Genomic DNA, 23,664 nt, shown 5'->3' with positions numbered 1-23,664 from the left:
ATATATCTAGGCTAAGAAGCCAGAGAGAGTATCAAGTCAACAGTCAAACTAGATTTGGTTAGGTCTGGAACTATGATATAGAGAGTCCGTTCTCAACATACCAACACAACGATCAACTCCGTATTTAGGTTATCCAAAATGAAATGAACGCCAGCCCCAGCCTACAACACCGGTTAAGAGAGTCGCAGGATCTAATTCTAAGCTCTATTGTAGCTGGTCTTAAACCTCAAACTTCATCTCCATTGGACGTCCTCTTAGACCTCGTGCGTCTCCCACCTCCCCAAATGGCTAATGTCTCGCTATCTTTCAGTTGGCCGAGAACTAATCGACCACCGTTGTCATTTTTATTCTTTCCTTCCTGCATATCATCCGTATTTTCCTCAGCACCATTCATTTCTCTCGCTCTCCGGGTTATCTTCTCCCTCATCGCCACAGCGTCAGGAGCTTCGTACCCCAACTGCGTCATCGGCGGCGTCTCTTCTTCCTCGAACTCATATCTCTCAGCATCATACTGCCCAAGCCCGTTGCGGAGCAGGTTCAATCTACTTTCCAATAATTGTTGTGCTTCGGTTGGATCTGAATTACCCTTTAGTGCAGCTGTTGGTTGCGCAAGGGACGTAAAACTCGGCGCTTTGCTATGTCCCTTTACAGAAGGACTATTAAAACCGTCGACGACGCTGCCGTAACCGTCTTCATTCAAAGTGTCAATAGAGGAGGCACGGGAAATTCGCTCCTTATTGCCTAGCAGTGATGAATTGGAATTTGCGCGACCAAACAATCGTCTACGTCGCTGAGTATGAGCGCTTTTCTCAGCCGATTGCTTAGCACGACTTCGTGTTTGCCGAAGGAGTTCGCTGATAGCCACGTCCAAAGATCTGGAAGAGGTTGCGGGTTTGTCTTCACTGCTGTCAGTTTTTGGGAGTGCTAAAGTAGGCGGAGGCGATGGCATTTTTTTTGCCGGGGAGCCGTGGGAACCAGGTTCGAGGCTCGCGTCATGGGTTAAAATGGGCTCCTCTTTGGAACTCCCTTCATCTTGCTTTCGGCTTTCCGGCTGCTGACCTGAAGGACCTTGCAGCTTTTTTGGTTCTGTTTGCCGGCTCCCTCCCAAGCTCCTGGTCTCGTTGGTCTGTCCCCCAGCGCTGTAAGGGTCCCGGCCGGATATTAAGTATGGTTCGAAGGCTTTCATCTCCCCTGTTTGAACAGAGATCCAAAGCCAGTCGGCGAGTACAGCTGGAATATTCCATTGCTGGGCATGCCTCAGCTTCTCGCTATTCGGTTTTGTCGTGTTGCATATCAGAACTGATGCTTTTTGGGTGAAATATTCATCATACGTCGCCCCTACTCACCATTAGTTGCCTGGGGGCGGAATATTACTGAGTCAACCTACCTAGTAGCGTAACAAGTTTAGATACGTGCAAGAGATCAATTCCCGTAAATCCTGTAGAACAAACTCTTAAACTTTGAAATGCTAATTTGACAAGTTAGCAATTATATAGTGCAAATTAACAGCAGAGAGACCAACCTGGGATTGGAAACCGAGGCACCGGAGTGCTTGTAGTATGCGCTTCAGGAGGCACAAACGTGTTGCTGTGAATGCACTTTTCAATCCACATATCCGTAACAACATGGACTTCACTCTCGGAGTCGGCGGTAGATGGGATATCGGACTGAGGTAAATTGTAAGGCACAAGTATATATTGCTTGGGGTCTGGCCCTCCGTCGCCTATAGAGAGGTCATCGATAGAAGAGACAATTTCGGCATCCCTTGATATGAGGTGATTTCGTAACAGTTGGGTCTTGAAATCAGTCAATATGAAGGACCCCATTGATACGCAAAAGATTCTGACAGGAGGCCCACCTGCTTCGTGGTAAACCCAGATATAAAGAACTGGGCTCCATACCAAATTCCGCGCGCCTTCTCTGCAGGCTGGAATCGTGGCGCTAGTGCGTCCTGGACTACGCTATTTCTTCGTTCAGGGAGGGTTGTTTCGCTTGCGAAGGACTTAGTCTCTTGGATTATAGCACTTGCCCTGGGCTTTGGTGTTGCATCAGCCGAACCATCGTAAACGCCCTGTTCGTTGCCGCCGGCGGAATTGTTTCCCATAATTTCTGTCCATATTCCTTCGTTTTGGTCACCAAGTTTTACACTTGTAACCCGCCGAAGTTTTCGAGGACGCTGAAATGCAACTTCCGCAACATTTTGTCGCTTTTCCACCTGGATTGGAGCCGTTCGATTCCATGCACCAATGCCTTGTTCTTCCTCGGGGACTAATGGGTCGTAGAGACTCTCGTCAAGGACCATTCCTCGCTCTAAACTATCCTCGAGCCACCTCAACCCTACTATTTTGATGTTCCATAGTACCCCGAATTTATACTTTTGCCCTTCTGCAGAACGTGCAATGAGATGGGTAACACTCTTTGTCAAATCTCGCCGAAATTCCCCGCCGTTCTTCGCAATCGTTCGCTGTAAGTGATTCCTAAAATTCACTGCAAAACTGTTAACTGAATGAGTTTTCCAAACAACACCAGCCATACTTACGGTCCTCAAATCCAGTGAGACATATGGATAGTCCTGTAAACGTTGGTAATTTATATTCTTCTTCCAGAGCATGGAGGTCGGTATCTCCGCCCAACAGCCATGATGACCGAACTGCCTCGATCCACTCTGGCCTCAGGACTTTGACATCACTCCGCTCTTTAGCCACATATTTGTATTTTGGAGTATTCGTCTCGCCGACAATCAGATGGGTAACGTCGGAGGTAAGGTCAAACATGTGAACAGCGCCCATCTGCCCTGCGATTGCGGCCAATTGCGACTTTTAACATTAGAAATAAAATGTTAGCTAGCTCAGGCAGAGGTAATCCTTCGGATTGATCGTGCCTCTTACCCGTGTCTCTGGAAGGATGGAGGTACAGCACAGAATAACGCCCCGGAGGGGCTGCTCCTTGTCTACCGTTCATTAGCTATCCATTCAAAAGGTAGGAACGGGAATTGCGTACTTGGTGCTACATCCTCTGCCATGCTTCATATCCGGGACAATGGAATCATCATCCATGCCTCTTCCTCTGAATGAGCTTCGACGCGCCGGGGATTAGACACGCATTCGACCTCCGCAAAGCGAACCGTTCGACGGACTGCGTGCGCTGTCATATGACGATATCTTATCAGCCCTCGCCCATAGCTAACTAACTTACCTAACCCGATCGGGGTAGCTCGGTTGTACTATTTTCCGCAGCTCCATCACGAGGTAGGAGGATTGCAATGATAACGGAGCATTCCTTCAAGAATCGTAGCGCACTTCGTTCTACCCATAGACCTCTACATAGATCCAAAACTAGTGTACATCGCCTACCGTCTAACAATACGCTGCAGATGGCCTCCCCGCCCATCAAACAGAACGAATAGAACGCCTAACCAAGCGCCTGGGCATATATTTCCCTTTCCAAATCACTGTCCAGCCCAGGAATATCATCATCCGTAGGCGCTGCCTTGTTTGCTTGGGCTCTAGAAGTAATAATATCATTAGTAGTCGATAAATTTGCGTAGAATTCCTTGACCTTGTGGTGGACCATGACCTTTCTCGGCTCGAAGCGCGTAACCTGAAGTCCAGATGTCGAAGTTGCGCGACTTAGGGCAACATACGCCTGACCCTTTTCAAAAACTCGGCCCAGATCCACTTTAACTCGCTGAAGAGTCTGCCCTTGGGCTTTATGAATCGACAACGCCCATGCAAGAATCAGTGGCACCTGCTGGCGTTGAGCCTGGACTTCACCATTTGGGAGTTCAATTTTCCATGTCTCGGGCTTGCAGAGAAGTTGGCGTTCTGTGCCATCTGGAAGAACAAATGAAACTAGTGGCCACAACTTGGCAGTTGTAACACCGAGGCCCTTAGGGTCGTAGGCCATCGACTTTATCTTCTTGCGAGCCCGGCTCGATTCATCATCCCTATTATACTCGTGGCCACTATGATACGAGTCCTCATTCCTCACATAATGATCATATGTGCTGTCGTCCATGAATGCAACGACTTTACCCAATGATCCGTTCACAAGAGAGTCATCCATATTTTTGATGAGCATAACTTGCGCGCCCTTCTTGAGATGTATCAAAGGCGGCGCCATGCAGTTGGCTAGCATCTTGTCCCGCATACTCTTATCCTGGATTGCGCCGGAATCCACTGCGGTGAAGGGAATCACTTCTCCCGAAAGGCGACCCATTCTGGTAGAGTTGGCGCCTTCTACCTCGTGTCTTGTAGGAAACCTGTCCTGGGTTAGCACAGACTCGACACAGGTTGTGACGACAAAACTAACAGTTCAGTTGCCTCGAGATCATCCTCAAAATTCAAGGGACGGGATAGTTGTTTAAATGCATCGATTGTTTTCTGGGTGACGCGTCCAAGGCGCAGTTCGTTCAGCATAGAGGCGAATTCTGGGTCTTTTTGCCTGAAGACATGGGTCAAAAGTATTGTATGTTGAACACATGTATTCCATGTGTTCGCATCAAAGGCGAATTTTGCTTCTTTACTAGAGTCAGCGACTGGTGGTAGCTGGAAAAAATCCCCGGTTACAACCAGCTGGATGCCGCCAAACGGTCGTCCATTACTCCTAACTTTCCGTGCGAGCTCTTCTAGCTTATCAAAGAATTCCCCATCTACCATTGATATCTCATCAATGATCAATACCTTTGTCCGAAGCCATCGATTTCGGGCCTTTTGATTGCGTTTGACCTAGGATGTTTTAGTGGTATTTTTACCATAACGAACGTGGCGGCTTCCGATGTACCTTTTTCAACAGACCTGTAGCGTCTTCCTTGCCTAAACCAACGCCAGCAAAGCTATGCAGAGTGACGCCTTCAATATTACAGGCTGCCAACCCAGTGGATGCTGTGACAGCCACCCTATCTGGTTCCTTTTTATACTTCTGTCGCAATCCCCGAATAGCTTCCCTCATCAAAACCGATTTTCCAGTTCCAGCGGATCCAGTAAAAAATACACTGTGGCCCTTTTTCACAATCATGTCAAGAACATGGTTCTGCTCTTCACTGAGGAACATCCGCGCAATTTTAGGGACAGGTTTTGGTGGGTTGTGCCCTTGCTTTTCAACCGTGGCTCTAGTTTTGTGCTGTTTTCGGAGCTCCTTTTGATCTTCTTTTACAGCACTCAATGTCTTATTCCAAGGGTAAGAAGGCGCTTTTGTGGTCGCGGCTTGTAAAGGCTTCTCTTCCTGTCGTGGAGGAGGAGGTGCTGGTGGGGAGGGTACTGGTTCTTTTTCAAGCCAGGGAATTGTCTGCCGCTTGGGTGGTTGGAAGTGAGAGGGAGGCGATGATGACCACGGGAGAGGGGCACTGCTTGCTGGGGCGACCTCACGATCGACTGCGTTATTCTCTGGGAGAGGAGGGGTTTTTATAGTGTTCTCGGAAACGAATGATGACTTTGAAAGCTCTTTGCCAGGAGACAGTGGAACGATTGGGCTGCTAAAGTCCAGTTCATCGTCATCCTCGAAATCATTTTCATCAAAGTACACAGTGCTATGAAGCGACGCCAGTGTGTTTCGAGAACTCTGAGGCGCATCGAATTTGCGCTTTTCACCTATAACTGAGTCCACTGACGCGGCAGGCGTCATATTAAGCCGCAATTGACCGGATGGTAGGTATTTTAGCGGCTCCCTGTGCTCACGGAGAGCCTTCGTAAACATGTTGCCCTGCAATAACCACGCAATTGACCAGGAGAGTTGGGCCCCCTGGGATGGAGGTTTCGAAAGGAAAGAAATGCGTCTGCGCGAGGAAACTGTGAGTCTCGGTCTCAAGCATGGGTGAAACATAAACAGATCTTTCCTGTCCTTCGTGGAACAAGTTGGGAAGATGGAAGTGAAGCGAGGGATAGGGTGTGAAGTCGTTCCGGCTTCTGGTCTCAATCGCGCCGTGCATGGATCAGTACGAACGTCGCGAGGGAGCTCGACGCGTAGCACGTGAACCAAACACGTTTGCTGACTCAGTCACCTTCCATCAAATGGGACATTGCCGATAATCACGTGATGTAGCTGAGACTCGGCGTCATCCGTCAGGCCAGTTGCGCGGGACCGCAAGTCCAAGCAGCTTCATATCGAGCTTAGTCTATTGCTTTCGTGAAAGACATGCTGTTATGAACAGTGCTTAATCTACTTTCTCCTTGCTGTAGGCTTCAAGCTTCCTTCCTGATAGTCCTCTTCACACCCTGCCGCACAAAATGGCCGAACAATTTGTCGGCTACACAGTGCTGGTCACTCTGAAATCTCCGCCAAATTGCCGGGTTCAAGGCATTGTATCGGATGTTGTTGGGCAACGTCTGTCACTGCAAAATGGTGAGTCCTATATTATCACTCACCATCGCCATATTATGGTTGCGTACTGATTATTTGAAAAAGCAACTCTATTGTGGAACAACCAGAGTGTCCCGCTGTATCACATCGAAGCTCCTGGGATCGCAGACTTAGAGCTGTTATCTGACCTGAGAACTGCTTCTGTGTCTGGCCCCGACTATGGCTCACAGAAAGCTGCAAGCTTTCCAGCTGCCTCTCCTCATCCGCCGCCTCAATTCCAGACGCAGACATCACAACCGATCTCAGCAAATGTGTCAAATGCACACATTCAGCCCAGCCAACAACAGTTCGTGGATCCAGCCATCCTGAGTTACCAAAAGCCATCAGATAGACATCAGAATCCTAGGTCCCCCGTCCAACCTTCAGTTAAAACACCTACTGTCAACTCGCCTGTCATGATCGGAGGTCACGAGCTACCAGCCCCTTCCCTCTCTACTCAGTCCATCCCTCTTACAAGCGCTGCAGAGAGCATTTCCACTGCTGCAACGCTTACTGCTCCGTTTAGCTACCTCAATCTGAAAGGGAGTGACGTGACAGAAGGCAAGAATGTTGGACAAGATACCGCTGAGCAAAACTCTGTGCCGGAGGGCCGGAGAGGTGCAGCTCCTCTTGAAGCACCCCTCAAATACACGGGCAAAAGAAGTCGAAGAGGTGGAAGAGGAAAATTGCAAAGAGAAGCTGTCATAGAAGCTGCTGCCATAGAAAGCAACACTTTGCATACCAAAGCCACGGAGAGTAGTCCAGCATCAAAAGGATGGAGGCAAACTGCTTTTTTTGAGCCAGCTCAGGCTGATAACTCCAGGCCTCCTCGGTCCGGTGCCAGAAGACAAGTAAAAAGACGCCAAAAACGTAATGCGGAAGAACAAAATGGCTGGGCAACAGAGGACGCCACAGACATTCAAGAGATGGGTGATTTTGACTTTCAGAGTAACCTTTCCAAATTTGACAAACGTCGGGTTTTCGATCAAATCAGAAACGATGACACTACGGCGGACGAACAGCGACTAGTCAGTTTCAACCGACGAGCAAGACCTGGGACCAACGGTGGAAGGAATCTTCACTACACGGAAAACGTCTTGGATCCTTCCCCCGAGCCTAACGCATTGTGGAAGAACGACATAGGTGAGAGTGATGAAGATGATGCAAGCGAAAATGAATTTAGTAATGGGAGGACCCCCAGTAGGGCCCGATCAAGAGCTTCCATTCAGGCCCCTCCGTCCCGAAAAGGCAGTGGTATACAAGGCTCCTCGATTGCGTCACCCCAAGTCACCATCTTAGCGAGGGGACAGTTATTATCAACGCGAACAGCGAGTCCACGACCATCACAGAAGCAAGCTGTGTATGCAGCGTCGCCAATGACCGCGTCTTCTGGTTCAGCTGCAGGCTCCCTTCAAATTGCAGCGACAAACAGACGTTGTCCAAGCGTTAGTCCTCTTCAAATGCTGGAAATTGAACAGTTATCCATCTCTGAGCTGGGTTTAACCGAGGACATCCTCACTGAAAATGCCGGAAGGGGTATCGCAGAAGCAGCCGTTTCACTTTCGAACCTCCACGGGTCTTCAACAGTTCTTATTTTTGCGGGAAATCACAAGACAGGTGCTCGTGCCGTATCTGCTGCTCGACATCTACGCAACCATAACTATCGAGTTACTGTTTGCATCCTGGGATTGGACCGGGACAATGAGTTTGCGGACAGTTTTCGCAGGCAGGTCGACATTTTCAAAAAGGCTGGGGGCAAAGTTTTGAGATGGGAGGAAATATCTACAAGACTGGCGGCTGTGGACCATGCTCCCGAGCTTGTCGTCGAAGCCCTGTTTGGAATGCATGTTGCCTTTGAAGATCTGCGGACTGACGATCAGCAAACCGCGTTTGAAATTATCTCTTGGGCTAACCGGAGTGGTATTGATTTATTGTCAGTAGACATACCTGCAGGCCTTTCGGCCTCCTCGGGTAAGCTGGAAATCCCCTCCATATGCCCACCTAGGATGATGCTGACTCTCTGTAATAGGTGAACCAACTCTTGTGCAAGGATCACGATTGGTGGCTAACGCGAAGTTTATTGTCTGCCTTGGAGCTCCGAAATCTGGCTTGGTCAATGCGTTGGCTGCCGGCGAAGGTGATTCCTGGCAAATTGCGGTCGCAGATGTCGGGATTAGTCAAGCAGCATGGAGGAAATACGGGACACGGAGGCGTCATGGAGTTGAGTTCAGAGACAAATGGGTTGTACCCCTAACCTTTTAAGCAAAAGCCCCATAGTGCGGTGGTAGGCTGTCCTGCCATACATTCGCATTCCTGTTCAGCTATGGGCAGGTGTAATGGTCGTTCCGGGAGTTAAGTGTTTCAAGACAATTCTTCGAAATTTATGGGATAAAAAGCACCAGGCATACAGAGAGGCAGTTTAGGATCGGAATATTCAGCGATTCGGGTGGCGCTATTGCTCTTAGTCGTTTATGGGAAAATGCAATATGGATCTGTTCCAGCTGCTTATCATTATTGTCCACTTCGGTTCTGTATAGATAGGTATGATATATATGACATTGTTTCAACTCGAGTCATCTTCCCTTTCTAGGCTTCAACTCGAGACACGTCAAAGGCGCATGTTTTCCGTCAACGCAACACTTATGAGGGAATCGAAAGAGTACTGAGCGGGTTACGAACGAGAAAGCAGGCAACCGAGGCACATTAAAGGCGTATCCAGACACCTCTCTTGGTATATCCGTTATGCCATCATCACAGAAAGGTGCCGCGACGACGTATGGAGGACGTCGTACTGTAGTGAGGGGCAGCGGCATGCAGGATCCATGCAAGTTGGTATTTTTGAGTGCGACGAACGAGCAGTATCCAACTCGCACGCTCGCCAAACGCAGTTAAACTATCGATTCTCAGGTTTCACGAGTGACACCCAAGTATGCACTCCTTCCTTAGCTGAAGCGGCATCGGCTATTCCATCATGGGTCATGAAGCCTACCTGTGTAACAACTCCAAGGGAAAATCGGAGGAGATAACCAGGTTGGCAGCTTAACATCGCCCCTGGCACACTAATCCCAACCATATTGTGGATATTTCAACTTGTGCCCCTGCTCGCGGGGTGACGCGATGTTATGTATTTATGTGGGACTACTCCGTACATCCTACTCTTATTTTCTTTCGCTTGCTATATATTCAGGCTCCCAGTTCTGAGAAAGCCTCCTCTTTTACAGGCCGATATCCATCCCAGTTTATTCTTTTGTTACAGCCATGTTAAGCCCCGACCGCTACGTCATCCCTCTCGGATCCTGGATCCTTGTCACAGGTTCCAACGGCTATATCGGCTCTCAGGTTGTTGACACTCTCCTCAAGCTTGGCTACAATGTTAGAGGTACTGTGCGAATGGAGCGGCCGTGGCTCCATGAGTTCTTTAAATCAAAACATGGCCCAGGCAGGTTTGAGAGTGTGGTGATACCGCGACTAGAAGATGATGATTCATTGAACACCTGCATGCAAGACATATCCGGAATAGTTCATGTTGTAAGAGAAGCCCGGGGGCTAGCAGACGGGATGTACCTGAATGCTCACTGACCGTGATCTAGGCATCTGACATGACAATGGCCTCGGATCCTAATAAGGTCATTCCGCCGGTCGTTTCCGCGACGCTGAACGTCATGAAGGCCGCGCAGCAGGCGGGGACGGTGAAACGCGTAGTCTTGACATCTTCGATGTGCGCGGTAGGGTTCCCAAAGTTCAATGGAGAGGTAGTTACGTTCGACACAGGTTAGGAAGCACCTAATTGGCTTCGCTGAGTCGTCTACTAATATGTCTGTTTCTGTCGGTATCAGAGAAATGGAACGATGAGGCGGTCAAAGCAGCTTGGGATGAGAACTCCCCAGCTGAACTCATGCCCATGATCGTGTATGGCGCTTCAAAAGCCGAAGGAGAGCGGGCTGCCTGGAACTGGGTGAAAGAAAATAAGCCGAACTTTTCGTTTAACTCTGTGCTTCCGAATGTGAATGTAAGCAGCAAGTCTCCCGGTTTATTTCTTTGGTTGATTTGTTCTGAATTTAACCCTTTGGGCAACAGTTCGGGAGGATCCTTCACCCCGAAATCGGTGGTACAATGATGAAGATAACGCGAGATCTCTTAGACGGCAATACCTTGGTGATGAATATACCGCCTCGTAAGCTGTTCCTTTGCTTCTAAGTCGTTTTCTCTGAACTCCATGCTAATATGCCGCTGCTAGAATGGCGCATCGACGTCGAAGACGATGCTCGGCTTCATGCTGCCGCTCTCCTAGATCCGGACGTCGTTTCTGAACGTATTTTTGGAGTTGCTTCTCCGTTTAACTGGACAGACGTGATTGGGATCCTGCAGAAACTCCGGCCTAACAACAAGAAAATCCCGGATCCGCCAGAGAACGAACCTCGTGATCTAACCAACATGGCGCCAGCGAAGCGAGCTGAAGAGCTGCTACAGTCATTCTTTGGGAAAGGATGGACTGGCATTGAGGAATCATTGGCAGCCGGGATCGCTGGCCACGAATAGGTGAAACAAGACACATGGGGGTTTGTTTGTTAAAAGAAGAGCGAGCAATTCGCGTGGCCTTTAGGCGCCAGTTATTAATGAAGTCCTGAGCCTTTTTGTCATCGGGGCCAAAGAGAATATCGAGTTCCTCAATTACCATAGGGTTGTCCCACCTAATTCGGCCTTACCAAGAGAATTAGGTGGGACAACCCTATGGTAATTGAGGAACTCGATATTCTCTTTGGCCCCGATGACAAAAAGGCTCAGGACTTCATTAATAACTGGCGCCTAAAGGCCACGCGAATTGCTCTGGATGCCATTGTCAAGACATACCAAATTGAAAAATTAGAGGTAATCAAGATTTTCTGACTTGACGGTGAGACAACTGCACACAATTTCTTAACAACATTGCGTGTAAATTTATCGATCCCACGAGAAGACTATGTAGTGTCCACTTAACCACATCCCTCTTAAGGTGAAAAGTCCATTTGTCATGAAAAGAAATTAAACAAACTGGGTATTGCTAAACCTGAAGTAGAGTTCCACTAACCTCCTTGACAATGGATATGCAGTGTATACCACAAATCTCATTTATTCAAGAAGGCGGCTGAACTCCGTTCCGTCTTTGAGCCTATTATCCCCAGAGTCTCCGGATTAAAAGGTCGAGGACACCGGAAGAAGCAACCCGGAAGTTAGTTAGTCTGCCATTGTTAAGCGTTATCCGCAAGGGAGAACGTAGAAAGAAGGTCTTGGATGAAGGTTTTGAACCACGAATCCGCCCGAAGATTGGCGTTCCTCATCTCGGAGCCGTCTGTCTGGCTTGTCTTAGTTGGATAAGTGCCCTGTACTCCGTACGGAGTCCTCCGTACAGATACGGTAGAAGTAACCTTAATATCAAAGCTTTCAAGGGCTATAAGATTTCAACGAGCTGTTAAAGAACTACTCACTACCACACATAACTTGCTAAATAACAGCTCCAGGCGACCTTTGTGCACAGGTTAAGACGATAACTAATAAGTTAGGGTGGATTCGACCGCTTCTAAGGCTTAACTAACTAACTACTTAGTTGATGGAAGCGGAAAGCTCTCGACAAGAAAGACTGCTATACTCGAACAAGCCGGCGACGTTGGTCTTCAATCTTGACCATGGGGAAAGGTGGGACTTTTCCACTATAATGAATATAACTGAGCAATAAATCCTAACATCTTCTTACAGGAACCGATAAGCTCTACGTACGCGGTCGCGACTCCAGGTCTTTTACATTATTCATGACATTGCTGACGCCACGTTTTGGAATTAGATCACCCACTCCGAATGGGCATCTGAAGACTCGTATTCCGCCAGCGTCGGCGCTGGCGCAGCGAAATCCAGAAATGCAGCCGCTCACGCCTCGTTCAAACGACTCCCGTTCAATTTCTGTTCGCTCTCCCTCCAACCGTTCTCCCACCCCGTGTGTACACCGACAGGTATAATATTCGACTTGACACATATCCTTCCTTGGTTGAAGAAGCATGGCACAAATCCGGTGAATGGGGAACCGCTGAAAAGTTCCGAATTGATTAAACTGAACTTCGCGAAGAATGAGGCAGGCGAGTACGTTGATCCTGTGACGTTCAAAGTATTCACAGATAATACGCATATCATCGCGCTGGGAAATACAGGAAATGTATTCGCGTGGGATACCGTGGAGAAACTCAACATTAAGGGGAAGATGTGGCGAGATCTGGTCTCCGACCAGGAATTTACAAGAAAGGATATTATCACGCTGCAGGATCCGCAAAATGTTGAGTCAAGAAATCTGAGTTCGTTCAAATATTTGAAAGATGGTGAAAGCGTGCAACAAGGGGAGAGTGGAAGTGTGAATTTAGGTGCGATGGGAAGTTCAGCCAAGATATTAAAAGCAAAAGAAGCAGTTGCAAGGGCCAGAGCAGAACGGGAACAGCAGAAGAACGGTTCTGCAGGTGCATCTAAGCTAAAAGAAAGAGATGCGGCCCTAGCAAAAGTCTCCACCGCAAAGGTGTCTGCAGTACCTGGAAAGCAGACTCCATTCAACGCTGCAAGGCATACGACTGGCCTAGCGGCGGCGTCATTCACCAGCACTGGATTAACTCCCCATACCTCCGCAGACCTAGCTCTTCTCACAGATGAGCAATATATGCTCAAGCGCGGCAGGGTGAAAATAAAGGGATACGCTCGTATTTCAACAAATCTAGGAGACTTGAACTTAGAACTCCACACTGAACACTCTCCAAAGGCAGTATGGAACTTTATACAGCTGGCAAAGAAGGGATATTACAAAGATGTTATATTCCATCGCAACATCAAAGGCTTTATGATCCAAGGGGGCGATCCAACCGGCACCGGAAGAGGAGGGGAAAGTATATGGGGAAAGTACTTTGCCGACGAAACTATTGGACCATTGAAACATGACTCAAGGGGGACGTTGAGCATGGCGAACAAAGGAAAGGATACAAATAGTAGCCAATTGTGAGTACTTCGCTTTTTTTAAACAAGTGCTATGGCAGCTAATCCTTTTAACAGCTTTATCGCCTACCGCGCGCTTCCACATCTCAACAATAAGCACACCGTCTTTGGGCACGTAATAGATGACCCTTCGCCTTCTTCTCCAACCCTTGATGCCATGGAATCCGCGCCAGTGGACTCGTCCACATCCAACAGACCTACCCCGCCAATTCACATTCTAGACGTGAAAGTCTTTGTTGACCCATTTGAAGAATTCCTCTCCCACAAGAAACAAGAAGAGTCAGAAAAATCTAAACTTGAGGCTGGGAAATCATCATCAGCTGCCGGTAAGGGTGATGATGACGATGATGAGCGCGTGACCTGGACAGGGAAGAGAATTCGTGGTAGCGATGACAAAGGCACTACAAGTAATATTGGAGTCGGAAAGTATTTGAAGCAAGCTATGACAAATCGACCGGCAGTTGAAGATGAAATTGTCGAGTTTGTAGACGACAATGAGTTCGAATCGGAGCATGCGAGGAAGAAAATGAAGTCTACAGGCAGAGGGGGATTTGGGAACTTTGATTCTTGGTGAGCTCAATTTAGGCGCGGATACTATTGGGTCATCGTATAACTCTTATGCCATGGGGTGGAGTTTCAGGAGTTCTCAGTCATCTGTTGTACAGTATGTTAAGGGTAGGAAAATCGGATTCTCATGGAAAGATTGGAGAAGGGTCTGGGGTGTACGTGATAGGATTTTGTGGGGTCAACGTTCGATCACAACGGCCATATCGATAATTCCTCTCGTATCCACGTATCTGATGTCAGCTTGCGACCTTAGCTTTACTCTCAATATACTCGTCTGTCTTCCCGAGGTTCGTGCGTGAAAAATGGCGGTGCTGAATATCAATGCGCAGTCAGCGCTGGTGAGAAATTCAGTGGATAGAAGGTTCAGCCTTGCAGGCCTTTCCCACTGTTTTTTGTCTAGAGATCCATGCGCAGACCCGAGATTCGATGAGCGTGGTCTATCCTGTGACGTTCGCTATCTGGAAACACTACATATTTTACCACCCGAATACTTGCATTTGAGTATTCACTGAAGGGGTAATTATGATGGCTTAGGTCATTAGTAGCAAGTTCATGTCCAGCAAATACATCGTCGCCTGCAAAGTTTGTGACACGATCTTGCAAATTGGAATCTCCGTCAGTCTGGGGAGTTTTCCGCTAGCAAGCTCTTCCCCAGAGTAACTCTGATGTTCTCCTGGATGATTCGTGTAGAGAAATTCTTTTTCAGGGCGCTTCACAACAGCTTCCGCAGCGTCGACTCATCAGCCACGTAAATTGAATCGAGTCGAGGCAAACGACGGCAACCTCAAGGTAGATTGCCTCGGTAGGAATGTATCGCTTCCTTTCAGTTCAACCTCGATATAATCTCCAAACGCGGATTGAAACGGCATTTTCACGCCTCCCTATTTCCCGAGCTATGCAAGCACTGGAAGTCCCACCGACTCCACTCTCAAACCCTAGGCCATTGAGATTCTGACTCTGACCAGCTTCAAAGAAATGAGATATAGTATATTGCAAAATACTAAATAGGCTTGAAGCAACTTGTGCTGTGACTTCCGTCCTGGAGAGATCTTCCTCGGCACAAGAATCCAGAATATTCTGTAGGTAGCCAGATTGCGATCTGGATTGAAATTTGTACAAGCGCATATCACTTATGAACCTTAGTAGGTACACAATTTAACAGCTGCCCAAAGACATAGATGGTGATCGTGATAAAGGGAAGTATCCCAAGTGAAGTGGACTTGTTATGTGACTAACCCCTTTTTGAAATCAGGGCGCCTAAGGTCGAGAAACACAGACAACTTGCTGATGTCCCCTGAGAGTTGGTCAAGAGGGCTGCCCATGTTGATTTCATGAATGAGATGCACATCTGCTTTCCAGGGATAAATGAGTCATACACTGGATGTGCTGTGAAAAATATCTTCATATTTGCTTGGGCTCAGTTCGTTCCAGGCTATAAGAACTCCCGGGGAAGCTTGGAGGGCATGATTAAAAATCATGGACTGGAATAATAGACTTGGAGTATTGAAATATTCCATTTCATAATTGCCATGAATAAGTATATAGAGCTTATTCCATAGAAGAGCAATTTTATCTGTGGTGCAGTGAAGAAATCCCAGGGTTCTTCCACCAAAATGCTTTATTGTTCAATCATGAAAACAATGCTCAATGGAGCACAATATCTGAGCTCTCCACTCCGATATGCTGCGTCCATGCAGCATACCCTTTGCCTTTTTCTATTCACCTAATTCCTAGTCCATATCGTGCGATGTAGACGCCGAGAAAGTGAATAGATCATGTGCTGGGGTTTGGAGCGTTCATGAGCTCTCGGCGCAGCATTTCCCCTTTTAGACCGCCCAGCTTCTCTCACTTGACATCTTCCTTCACCTTATTTTCTCATTGCTATCATCATCTCCCTTTGCTGTTGTTGTGCGGACCATTTGCTTGGGGACCTCAGTGAAGGACAGAGTTCATCAGAGTACCATCTCATTGCGTGGTCCATTCCTTTTACTAGATAACAGAGTAAATTTGACTTGTTGTTGAGCATTGTCTTTTCGTCGAATCTCTCACTTTCTCTATTGTTCTGTGGTCAATTTATCTCCTCATCTTGCATGATTTGTTGTTTTGGCTGCTTAACTCCCACAAATTCTGATATCCACATCATCTTATTTATTTTCCCTCGACTTTGGCCAATATGGATGCCGTCGACATGCGTGACGGAATCCCTGAAGTCTTCTGCATTACTGCTCCGTGTCGTCGCGAGCGATTCGACTGGGAAGGCAAGATCAGCACCGTCCTCTTCTATGGTGACGCATCTAGCCTCGTTTTCCTCCTTGCAAAGCCGTTTATTTGGGAAGAAGAAGATGAACCAGAAACAATGAATGTGGGTATCCAAGAACCCCCCCCCCCCCCCCCCCCCCAACAAATCTTCTGAAATATCAGACAAGCAACTGACATCAAATATCAGCTTGCACAAGATGCGTCCGGACTTGGCGTTGAGCCCCAGGCCATCGAATACCAACCACGCTCTCCTATCCTCGAAATGCCACACGAAATCTATGGCTGCATCTTCGAAACCCTGGATGTACAAAGCATCTTCAATTTTGGTCTGACCTGCCAAGAGTTATGGCCGGTTGCCAAATATTTCATCAAAAGTCGATTCAAGAAAGTCCTCGGCATTTGGGCTGGCGTTCCACTCATTTGTCCAGGCTGTGATCACCCCAAGGGAGAAAACTCTTATCCAACAGGTGTTCTCAGCAGCTCAGCTGAGGAAGAATTGAAAAAGGGCCTGCGTGTCGGAGAGCCCGGTTTCTCCGGCCAGATGTTTCACATCCCCGGACATGAGGAGATCGTAAACAGATACTACAAGACAAATCTCTTCAGACTCGCCATCAAAAGGTATCGAATGCTTCCTTTAGTCGATGACGCAGTTCAAACCATGATTGAAGTCTCCGAAACGACTGGACCGTATCGCCCGAAAGATATGTTCCGTATCGTCAGACCAACGCCGGCGATGTTCTATCCACTAAACGAAAAATGGATTCTTCGCAATCTGACGACGCGTCAGTTCGTTCGTGCCGAAGCAATCGCCCTTAAGCCAGAGTACATCCAAGGGCCCCTCATTAAGATTCTTGGGTTCGGTGAAGTAATCATCTCCAAGACCTGCTGGTCCGACCATGGAGACACTTGGGTCAACTACCCTGTCAACAAGGGCCCGTGGGCCGGGCACTCCTTTGATGTCGTCCCACTCTCCAAGCTTAAGGATGGCGGAATCTGGGAAGACATCAGCCTTAACATCGCAGCCGAACTAAGGAGGATGTGCCGCCTTCAGTATGGGGACGATTGGTTTGAAAAACTCATTCACAGATTCGAGCGTAAGTGCATGGATCCTTGGGGCCGCTGGAGGGAGGAAACTTTGTGGGAGACCTTTCAGCGCCAGGCAAAACAGAGCAGCCAAGGTTTCTTTGGCTTTTTTCGGAAGAAAAATTGAGGGATCTTTAAGGGTGGAGCTTCGGAGTTTCTAGGGATAGTTAGTGACTGTTTGTAATCTCAAGAAACAAAGCTTTCTTTAAATAAATTCGGCTTTCTGTAAGTGCTTTGAAGTGTAAGATTTAAATGCTGTCTTTGAGGACGAAGTGACATTAGGATCACGTCGTCGTCTTTGGGTTTAGGCTCGGGCCGATCCTTCGGTCTTAGCATAGAAACGCCAAGAGCCACAATTCTTGGCCCTCTGCACGGGGAATATTGAAGAAGCAAGGAAATAGCGCCATCTGCTACACTGTAAGGCTTGAAATCTAGTCATAGATGTTCATGTAGGATAGAGCATAAGTGTCGACTCTACGCAACCTGTATAGTGAGCTTGAACTTTACCAACAAACAACGGTATGCTTAAGGCCCAGAAAACACCCTCTAGCTCTGTACTTTTTAGACCTTCGAGGCGGCCTCGACATGAGCAGCGGACTTCTCGTCCTCTGACGACGGAATGGTTCCCATATCACCACTAGCGCCGGGCTCCCGCGCCTCAAGAGCTTTAGCATACATCTCTTCCTCTTCCTCCGTAGCACCATAGAGGCGTACAGCGACCTTCTCTCCAAAAGCGGCGTTGATATCCTCCAAGCTTCTCTGCTTAGTCTCTGGGTAGAAGAAATACACGCCAGCCAGATGTAGCGCCGTAGGGATTATAAGCACAAAGAAGAATTTCCACGTGATCTGATCTAGGGCAATTGGGCCAGAGATGAGCAAGATAATCGTAGCAGCGAACATTCCAGCCATGCCCAACGCCATCCCTTGACTGCGTGTTTGGGTGGGAAATATTTCGGCGAGATACAGGAATTGCGTGGCATCGATAAAGGTAGACCAGAAGAAGATGAATAGGAAGAGGAAAAATACCGCTGCTTTTTGACCTGCTGCGTTGTCGGTTCCGAGGTAGACAGCTTGGGTCCAGCATTCCATGATAAGGGTGAAAAGAATGCCTCCAAGCCCTGTGAGGAGGAAAAACCGGCGCCCAAGCCGGTCGACAAAGAAGGCAGTGAAGACGTTGCCAGGAAAGGAGGCTGTGACCCAGAGAGCGGAGAGAAGAAGAGGCATGAAAGTCTTCATACCGAGTGAGGCGTAAAGGAGGACCCCATAGTTGGCAATAATGAGCACACCCTAAATGAATGAGTTATTAGTATGCGTAGAATGACGTGCACAGTAAAATTTACTCCCAAGACATACGGTGAACTGGTTTCCAAACATGAGCGCAAATCCAACAAGCGCCCGACGGCGGTTAGGACCAGTCTTGAGAATATCCCATTTACCCGTGTTCTGTTTAATCTCACGATCAAGCTCGAGCTGCTTCTTCATTTGGAAAAATTCCTTTTCGGCCTCAATGTTTTGTGGATCATCCGCTGTGCGATGCAGGCGAATCAAGACCTCGCGAGCCTCTTCCGAGCGGCCTTTTTCGAGGAGCCAACGTGGCGAGTATGGAAGCCACGGAGAACCAATGATCAAGAGAATTGCTGGAGCTGCCTGGAAGGCAAGAGGAAATCGCCAAGCGAAAGAAGACATATTTCCAGCAGCCGACATGAAATAGCACCCGAAGCCGATCCAGGATGCCAGTGAATATCCAACTGCAAACATGATGCCGTGCATAGATACCATGAATCCGCGGGAACTCGGAGCAGACGCTTCAGCTTGATACCTAGTCAACCAAGAAGACATGGGGTCAATACCGCCTTGTACAATATCAAACAAAGGCCGAGAGTCACCTACATCGGAATGCCAGTGACCAAGATACCAATACCGAATCCAGCAATGAATCGTGCGACCAAAAACATCGCCATGTTCACAGAGCCAGCGCATAGGGCAGCTCCAATGACGAGGATCAGAGAACCTATCTGTAGGGAGCGCAATCTCCCATACCGATCTGCAGACCAGGAGAGAAAGGCACAACCGAAAGCAGATCCAGCAGAGTTCAGACCGTTCATGGCCCCAATAAGGCTCGATGTCCTACCATAGCCAGGTTCCCCCTGCTTGGCAAGGTTGAAGTCGTGATAAAAGCTTGGTTGGCCGATGGTCGAGCTAATGATGGCCATGCCATAGCTGCAGGCTGTCGAGCCCAGGGCCACGAATATGACAACCGCAAGGTTGAAGGCGTTGGGGACGAGTTTACCCATTTTTGCGATTGAACCTGAAGTTCAACGGCATCAATCACGTCGTCTGGGGGAAATCGAAAACAGGATAAAGGGGAGTGAAGAGTAACTGGTATTCAAAAGCCTATATATAACTACACATGGTCCCGACAGATTGGGACATGCAGGCCTATATAGCTTGGAGATCAGAGCGGAGGAATCCAGGATAATGGGTCAAGCAGCCGATCTCGAGAAAGAAGCAAGTGCTGAGCCGGATCATGATTGTGGAGTAGCTACAGGAGTCTCCAGTCTCACAACGCTGAACAAGGACAATTTGCAATTGAGGCCCTTTTAGCCGGTTGGTTGAGGGGAGAGTCGTTGCTTGTCCGAGGTACTCTCGGCATTTGTTAGACAAGTTTTATAAAGTTAAGGTACCAGCATCTAAAAGTGGACGCCGCGTTTCAAAGATCCAGCGAAGCTAATTAGTAGCTTTATCTTCGCTGGCAGATTTAATAGTAGCCGACCCATATTGCAGCCTGCTGCTCTGACAAAATGCGGAGAAATTTGAGGAAATGCGGGGGAAGACCGCTAGTAAGGAGAAGCTTAAAATGCCTTCTCAAAAAGCTTTTGCGACAGATCAATGCCGCTATTATCAAGGAAATGAATCAGCCAAACGGGTTATGCTTTCGCAACTGACTTGCTTAATTGGCCAAATGAAAGAATTCCTCGCTTATTAGTATGCCCTCTCGGCTGCTGGCGTTAAGCCCTCGCTAATCTGTCCATTGTCCGTTTTCAGCCACCCTCCTTTGAAGAAGCCAGCGTTTGGCTGGAAGTTCGAGCACAAGGACTTCAGAGTCAATGGATCAAAGTATATATATCTGAGCGCCATTTTGGCTTGCGTGAACATTGAACCCTGCTATTATTGCGAGCGGCGTGATTGGGAGAGCCACAGAAGAAGACGACAGGCAACTGAAAATCTATGAAGGGAACAACTAGGAAAACCTTCAACTGAAAATCCATTGCTGGTTCAGCGGACATATTAGTCAACTAGCCAAAGCCCGAGCGGAAAAAGAGGTGAAACTGTTTTCTGAAGATGCGAGATGTTGAGCGCAGGATGATCGGAACTCACAATGTGGAGCTTGGCGTGCTAACTAAAACCGGCCACACGGAATTTGGACCAGCATGCCAAGCCACTTTGTTCAAGCTTGCCCCATGGGTTTGTTTGTCTTCATCATTAAGGCATCAAAGATGAGTTCAAGGTGATTGGCAGCAGGAAAAAGCGTGATAAGCTAAACTGGTTGAACGGACATACCCACATGGTATGTACCTCTTGCTCTCTTTGCCATAGCCAATTCGCCGTCTTCCAGAGGTCAAACATGACCTGTGGGCTATGCAAATCTCTCCAATGGCCTTTTTCAAGGAAACCCAGACTTGAATCTCGATTTGGTCCGTCACTCTTTAAAAGGCTGCCATAATGAAGCTGCAACGGGCCTCACCGCCTTTTTACTATTTTACATTGGTACATTGGTACAGAGCAGCAGAATACTTGGTCACTGGCCGCCTTTTGCATTATGAGGACTTACCGATGAACAAGGACAGGAATGATCGGATGCCAACTGTGGCGGAGCGGTTAACGCCATGTTTTGTTGTTCCGGCTCTTTGATTTGAGAGGAGCACTCTGCATATTTATTACCTTGTCATTGCTTAGAGCATTGCGGCTCCGAAATAACCCTTAACCCCCACCGCATCGATCGGGTTGCGGCTGAACAGGAGCAATTCTCCGTTTCCATAAAATCCACGTCCAATATTTGGCGCTACACTTGGAAACTTGCCGCTAGAGGCTGAAGCGTTCCGAGTCCAGCATCAAGGTATATCTTATGTCATCCAGTCAGCAGTCGACCGCAAGGCGCAATGCCTCTCGTGTAAAAGCTCAAAAGGAGCCGAACGCGTCTTGCTCAGCAGACATAGTTTGAAAGTGAGGCTTGATTGAGTGCATATCAGTGCTACACCGTGGAGAAATTCTTGGGGAATCTTTCATTTGACTTTGTTCAATTTGCTGTTTTAACAGGAAGAGGAATGCCGAGTCCTTCGTGTTGCTCGGTAAGGTCAAGGCTGATACGGAAGGTAACCGCCTCGCACGGGGAAAACTGGAAGATGCAGGGCGTCACGGACAAAGAATCCGCGAGAGAGTCATGATCTATGACCAGGCTTGTCCGCTATTTCGCCCTCCAAGCTTCCTACATTGTGTGCGTCTTGGATGGTACAGTACGAGGACCGGGTCGCACCAATCACAAGACTTGAGGACAGAAAGACAATGATATTGTATTAAGCATGCGCACTGGAGTACGTACATGCACACATGACTACATCCAAGTCCCACAAGGCTGAAATGGCACTTCCACGACTGCTGCTTTCGAAGCGCGTATTCCAGAACACGTATGCCCTACGTACAGAATATAGAGCACTGTACTGTACTTGGTACACACAGCCCTGTCTCCTGATCTTGAGAAAGGCGATCTACCCAAACAATATGAAAAAAGGAAGCTGGTGATTTAGCAGGTACTGTATTCATACGCTGCCAGGGGGCTTGAAATTTGGCATTATTCCGTTTTTAGGTGTATTATGAGAGCCATTTGCCAGTGACAGGACGTCTTTTGGGGCTGAAAAAGTTTCTGGACGTATGCCCGGATGTCATCTACGTTTCTTTTACTCGCCATGATTGGATTGAAGGAGAAATTCATCTAGTTGCCTCCTGACGTTATCCGTCTTCGGTAATATTGCCCTTGACCACTGACAACCCTTCAAGTCGCTGTGGAGAGTTACGGCGGGAGGCCTACGGGCCAACTAAGCCAGATCGGGTTTAGCGCCGACTCCCCCACCAAAGCAGCCCGGCAGCCAACCAGCCAACCAACTCCTCTGCCCGCCAACGTCGGCCATCGCGATTCAGCCTATCAGTACGAGAAGACCTGGTCCTGCAGACCATCATGGAGTCAGCCTGACGACATCTTGCAGCCATCCAGCCACAGCCTTCCAGCGACCCTGCTAGTTTGAGCCACAGCTTCGTACCAACTACCTTGGAAAATGGTTGGAGTGTGCCCTTGGCAATCATGTGATCCGCACAAAGCGGAAAACGGTGAGGGGCATCCCTGGTCAAAATCCCACCTTGGAGGGGGGCAACCCGTCCAGTGCTTTTCTGGTGGGTTGATATCCAACACGACTACTTGCGGTGAAACGTTGGGAATTTGTCCTCCCGAACCATTATGAGCTGCCTTCGCACGATGATGACTATGTGAAGGCGAAAGGGTATGGCCGAGGAGCTGGACGTTGTTTGGCCTCTTCTGGGGCCTTTGGTAGTCGATGATGGTAGTGGCGTGACCATCTCCCGTCTTCTTTTCATCAGAATCATCCAGGCTCAACCTCAGTTTCAAGCAGTTGAGTGGCTTATCAAGCAAACTCGTGATGGCCCAGCTCCACCGCGAAGGGCCGTTTCAGCTGCTCACTCTAACAGGGCGCCGGCCCATGCCCCCAATATCACCGATTCGACAATCCCCTCTTGTCAACACCGCCTCTGAGCCAATCAATCATTAGACCCTGCCCTTGTCCTGCATTTGAGTTGGGACTACGCCACAAGGCAGCAGTTCTATTGTTGCATCAGGCTCCCGAATACCGGGGAACAATCTGCAGCAAGTACTCTGACTCAAGGGAAGGGAGAGTAAAGAATTGAGTTTTCGGTCTCCTGACAAACTAGATCCCAAACTTTGTCTCGATTATTTTTTTTTCCATCCTTATGTCCATGGAGGTTTTCGCTCTCCAATTTTTTATTTTTACTTTTTTTATTTAGATGGTGTGTGGGAAGAAGGCTCCCCTATTCCAAGGCTCGAAATTCGCGTTTCACAGCCCTTTATTGTCTGCTTTGCCTTGTTACGATTGCCGATTACGGGAAAGGCGTTTTCTATAAACGCAATCTTGAGTGTGTGTCAATTTGACAAATCGTAGACCCTCCCAACTGTGAAAGTCTCTAGCGCACTAGGTATATATGTCAAGCTCTTTCCTCCTCGCTCGCTACACAACATGTCGTTTGATTCAATCATATCTCGTTCTATTGTTCATCACAGTCATTAACCGTCGTTATTAGAAGCGGCCACTTTATCAGGCCAGCTCTAACCTG

General features: G+C 48.2%; 10 protein-coding genes across 10 annotated transcripts; 5 read left to right on the top strand and 5 right to left on the bottom strand.

Moving 5' to 3' along the window:
* Positions 1-29: 29 nt before the first annotated feature.
* On the bottom strand, positions 30-3,108 carry CIMG_12339 (ATP-dependent DNA helicase PIF1). Its single transcript, XM_012358344.1, has 7 exons — positions 3,001-3,108; positions 2,889-2,950; positions 2,540-2,816; positions 1,859-2,487; positions 1,523-1,796; positions 1,388-1,468; positions 30-1,338 (listed from the first exon to the last, which is right to left on the bottom strand). Exons 1-7 carry the CDS (start codon positions 3,020-3,022, stop codon positions 227-229), a joined length of 2,457 nt encoding a protein of 818 aa, XP_012213767.1. The 5' UTR covers positions 3,023-3,108; the 3' UTR covers positions 30-226.
* A 172-nt stretch (positions 3,109-3,280) lies between these two features.
* CIMG_12338 (mitochondrial DNA helicase) lies at positions 3,281-5,831 on the bottom strand. Its single transcript, XM_012358343.1, has 3 exons — positions 4,783-5,831; positions 4,312-4,727; positions 3,281-4,261 (listed from the first exon to the last, which is right to left on the bottom strand). Exons 1-3 carry the CDS (start codon positions 5,692-5,694, stop codon positions 3,412-3,414), a joined length of 2,178 nt encoding a protein of 725 aa, XP_012213766.1. The 5' UTR covers positions 5,695-5,831; the 3' UTR covers positions 3,281-3,411.
* Positions 5,832-6,116: 285 nt separating this feature from the next.
* Positions 6,117-8,598, top strand: CIMG_09369 (YjeF family domain-containing protein; the record flags this gene model as incomplete). Its single annotated transcript, XM_001239747.2, has 3 exons — positions 6,117-6,339; positions 6,403-8,307; positions 8,366-8,598. The coding sequence occupies exons 1-3, from the start codon at positions 6,225-6,227 to the stop codon at positions 8,596-8,598; spliced, it is 2,253 nt and encodes a 750-aa protein (XP_001239748.1). The 5' UTR covers positions 6,117-6,224.
* Positions 8,599-9,594: 996 nt separating this feature from the next.
* On the top strand, positions 9,595-10,875 carry CIMG_09368 (uncharacterized protein; the record flags this gene model as incomplete). Its single annotated transcript, XM_001239746.2, has 5 exons — positions 9,595-9,864; positions 9,927-10,107; positions 10,173-10,345; positions 10,414-10,510; positions 10,574-10,875. The coding sequence occupies 5 exons, from the start codon at positions 9,595-9,597 to the stop codon at positions 10,873-10,875; spliced, it is 1,023 nt and encodes a 340-aa protein (XP_001239747.2).
* Positions 10,876-11,771: 896 nt separating this feature from the next.
* CIMG_09367 (peptidyl-prolyl cis-trans isomerase-like 2) lies at positions 11,772-14,463 on the top strand. The gene is made up of 5 exons (XM_001239745.2): positions 11,772-11,871; positions 11,921-12,009; positions 12,070-12,086; positions 12,155-13,341; positions 13,396-14,463. Exons 2-5 carry the CDS (start codon positions 12,000-12,002, stop codon positions 13,910-13,912), a joined length of 1,731 nt encoding a protein of 576 aa, XP_001239746.1. The 5' UTR covers positions 11,772-11,871; positions 11,921-11,999; the 3' UTR covers positions 13,913-14,463.
* A 182-nt stretch (positions 14,464-14,645) lies between these two features.
* Positions 14,646-15,227, bottom strand: CIMG_13606 (uncharacterized protein; the record flags this gene model as incomplete). The annotated part of the gene is made up of 3 exons (XM_004444840.1): positions 14,646-14,786; positions 14,827-15,004; positions 15,142-15,227. 3 exons carry the CDS (start codon positions 15,225-15,227, stop codon positions 14,646-14,648), a joined length of 405 nt encoding a protein of 134 aa, XP_004444897.1.
* Positions 15,228-16,078: 851 nt separating this feature from the next.
* On the top strand, positions 16,079-17,374 carry CIMG_09365 (uncharacterized protein; the record flags this gene model as incomplete). Its single annotated transcript, XM_001239743.1, has 2 exons — positions 16,079-16,267; positions 16,352-17,374. The coding sequence occupies 2 exons, from the start codon at positions 16,079-16,081 to the stop codon at positions 17,372-17,374; spliced, it is 1,212 nt and encodes a 403-aa protein (XP_001239744.1).
* A 434-nt stretch (positions 17,375-17,808) lies between these two features.
* Positions 17,809-19,541, bottom strand: CIMG_09364 (sugar porter (SP) family MFS transporter; the record flags this gene model as incomplete). The annotated part of the gene is made up of 3 exons (XM_001239742.1): positions 17,809-18,534; positions 18,601-19,066; positions 19,138-19,541. 3 exons carry the CDS (start codon positions 19,539-19,541, stop codon positions 17,809-17,811), a joined length of 1,596 nt encoding a protein of 531 aa, XP_001239743.1.
* An 810-nt stretch (positions 19,542-20,351) lies between these two features.
* Positions 20,352-21,136, bottom strand: CIMG_13605 (uncharacterized protein; the record flags this gene model as incomplete). The annotated part of the gene is made up of 4 exons (XM_004444839.1): positions 20,352-20,473; positions 20,626-20,647; positions 20,809-20,976; positions 21,080-21,136. 4 exons carry the CDS (start codon positions 21,134-21,136, stop codon positions 20,352-20,354), a joined length of 369 nt encoding a protein of 122 aa, XP_004444896.1.
* A 749-nt stretch (positions 21,137-21,885) lies between these two features.
* CIMG_13604 (uncharacterized protein) lies at positions 21,886-23,568 on the top strand (the record flags this gene model as incomplete). The annotated part of the gene is made up of 3 exons (XM_004444838.1): positions 21,886-21,932; positions 22,143-22,174; positions 22,303-23,568. 3 exons carry the CDS (start codon positions 21,886-21,888, stop codon positions 22,545-22,547), a joined length of 324 nt encoding a protein of 107 aa, XP_004444895.1. The 3' UTR covers positions 22,548-23,568.
* Positions 23,569-23,664: the final 96 nt, after the last annotated feature.

Source organism: Coccidioides immitis (genome assembly GCF_000149335.2).
Source record: "Coccidioides immitis RS genomic scaffold supercont3.5, whole genome shotgun sequence".
In the NCBI taxonomy this organism is placed as follows: Eukaryota; Fungi; Ascomycota; class Eurotiomycetes; order Onygenales; family Onygenaceae; genus Coccidioides; species Coccidioides immitis.
This window is presented reverse-complemented; position numbering and strand designations above follow the sequence as displayed.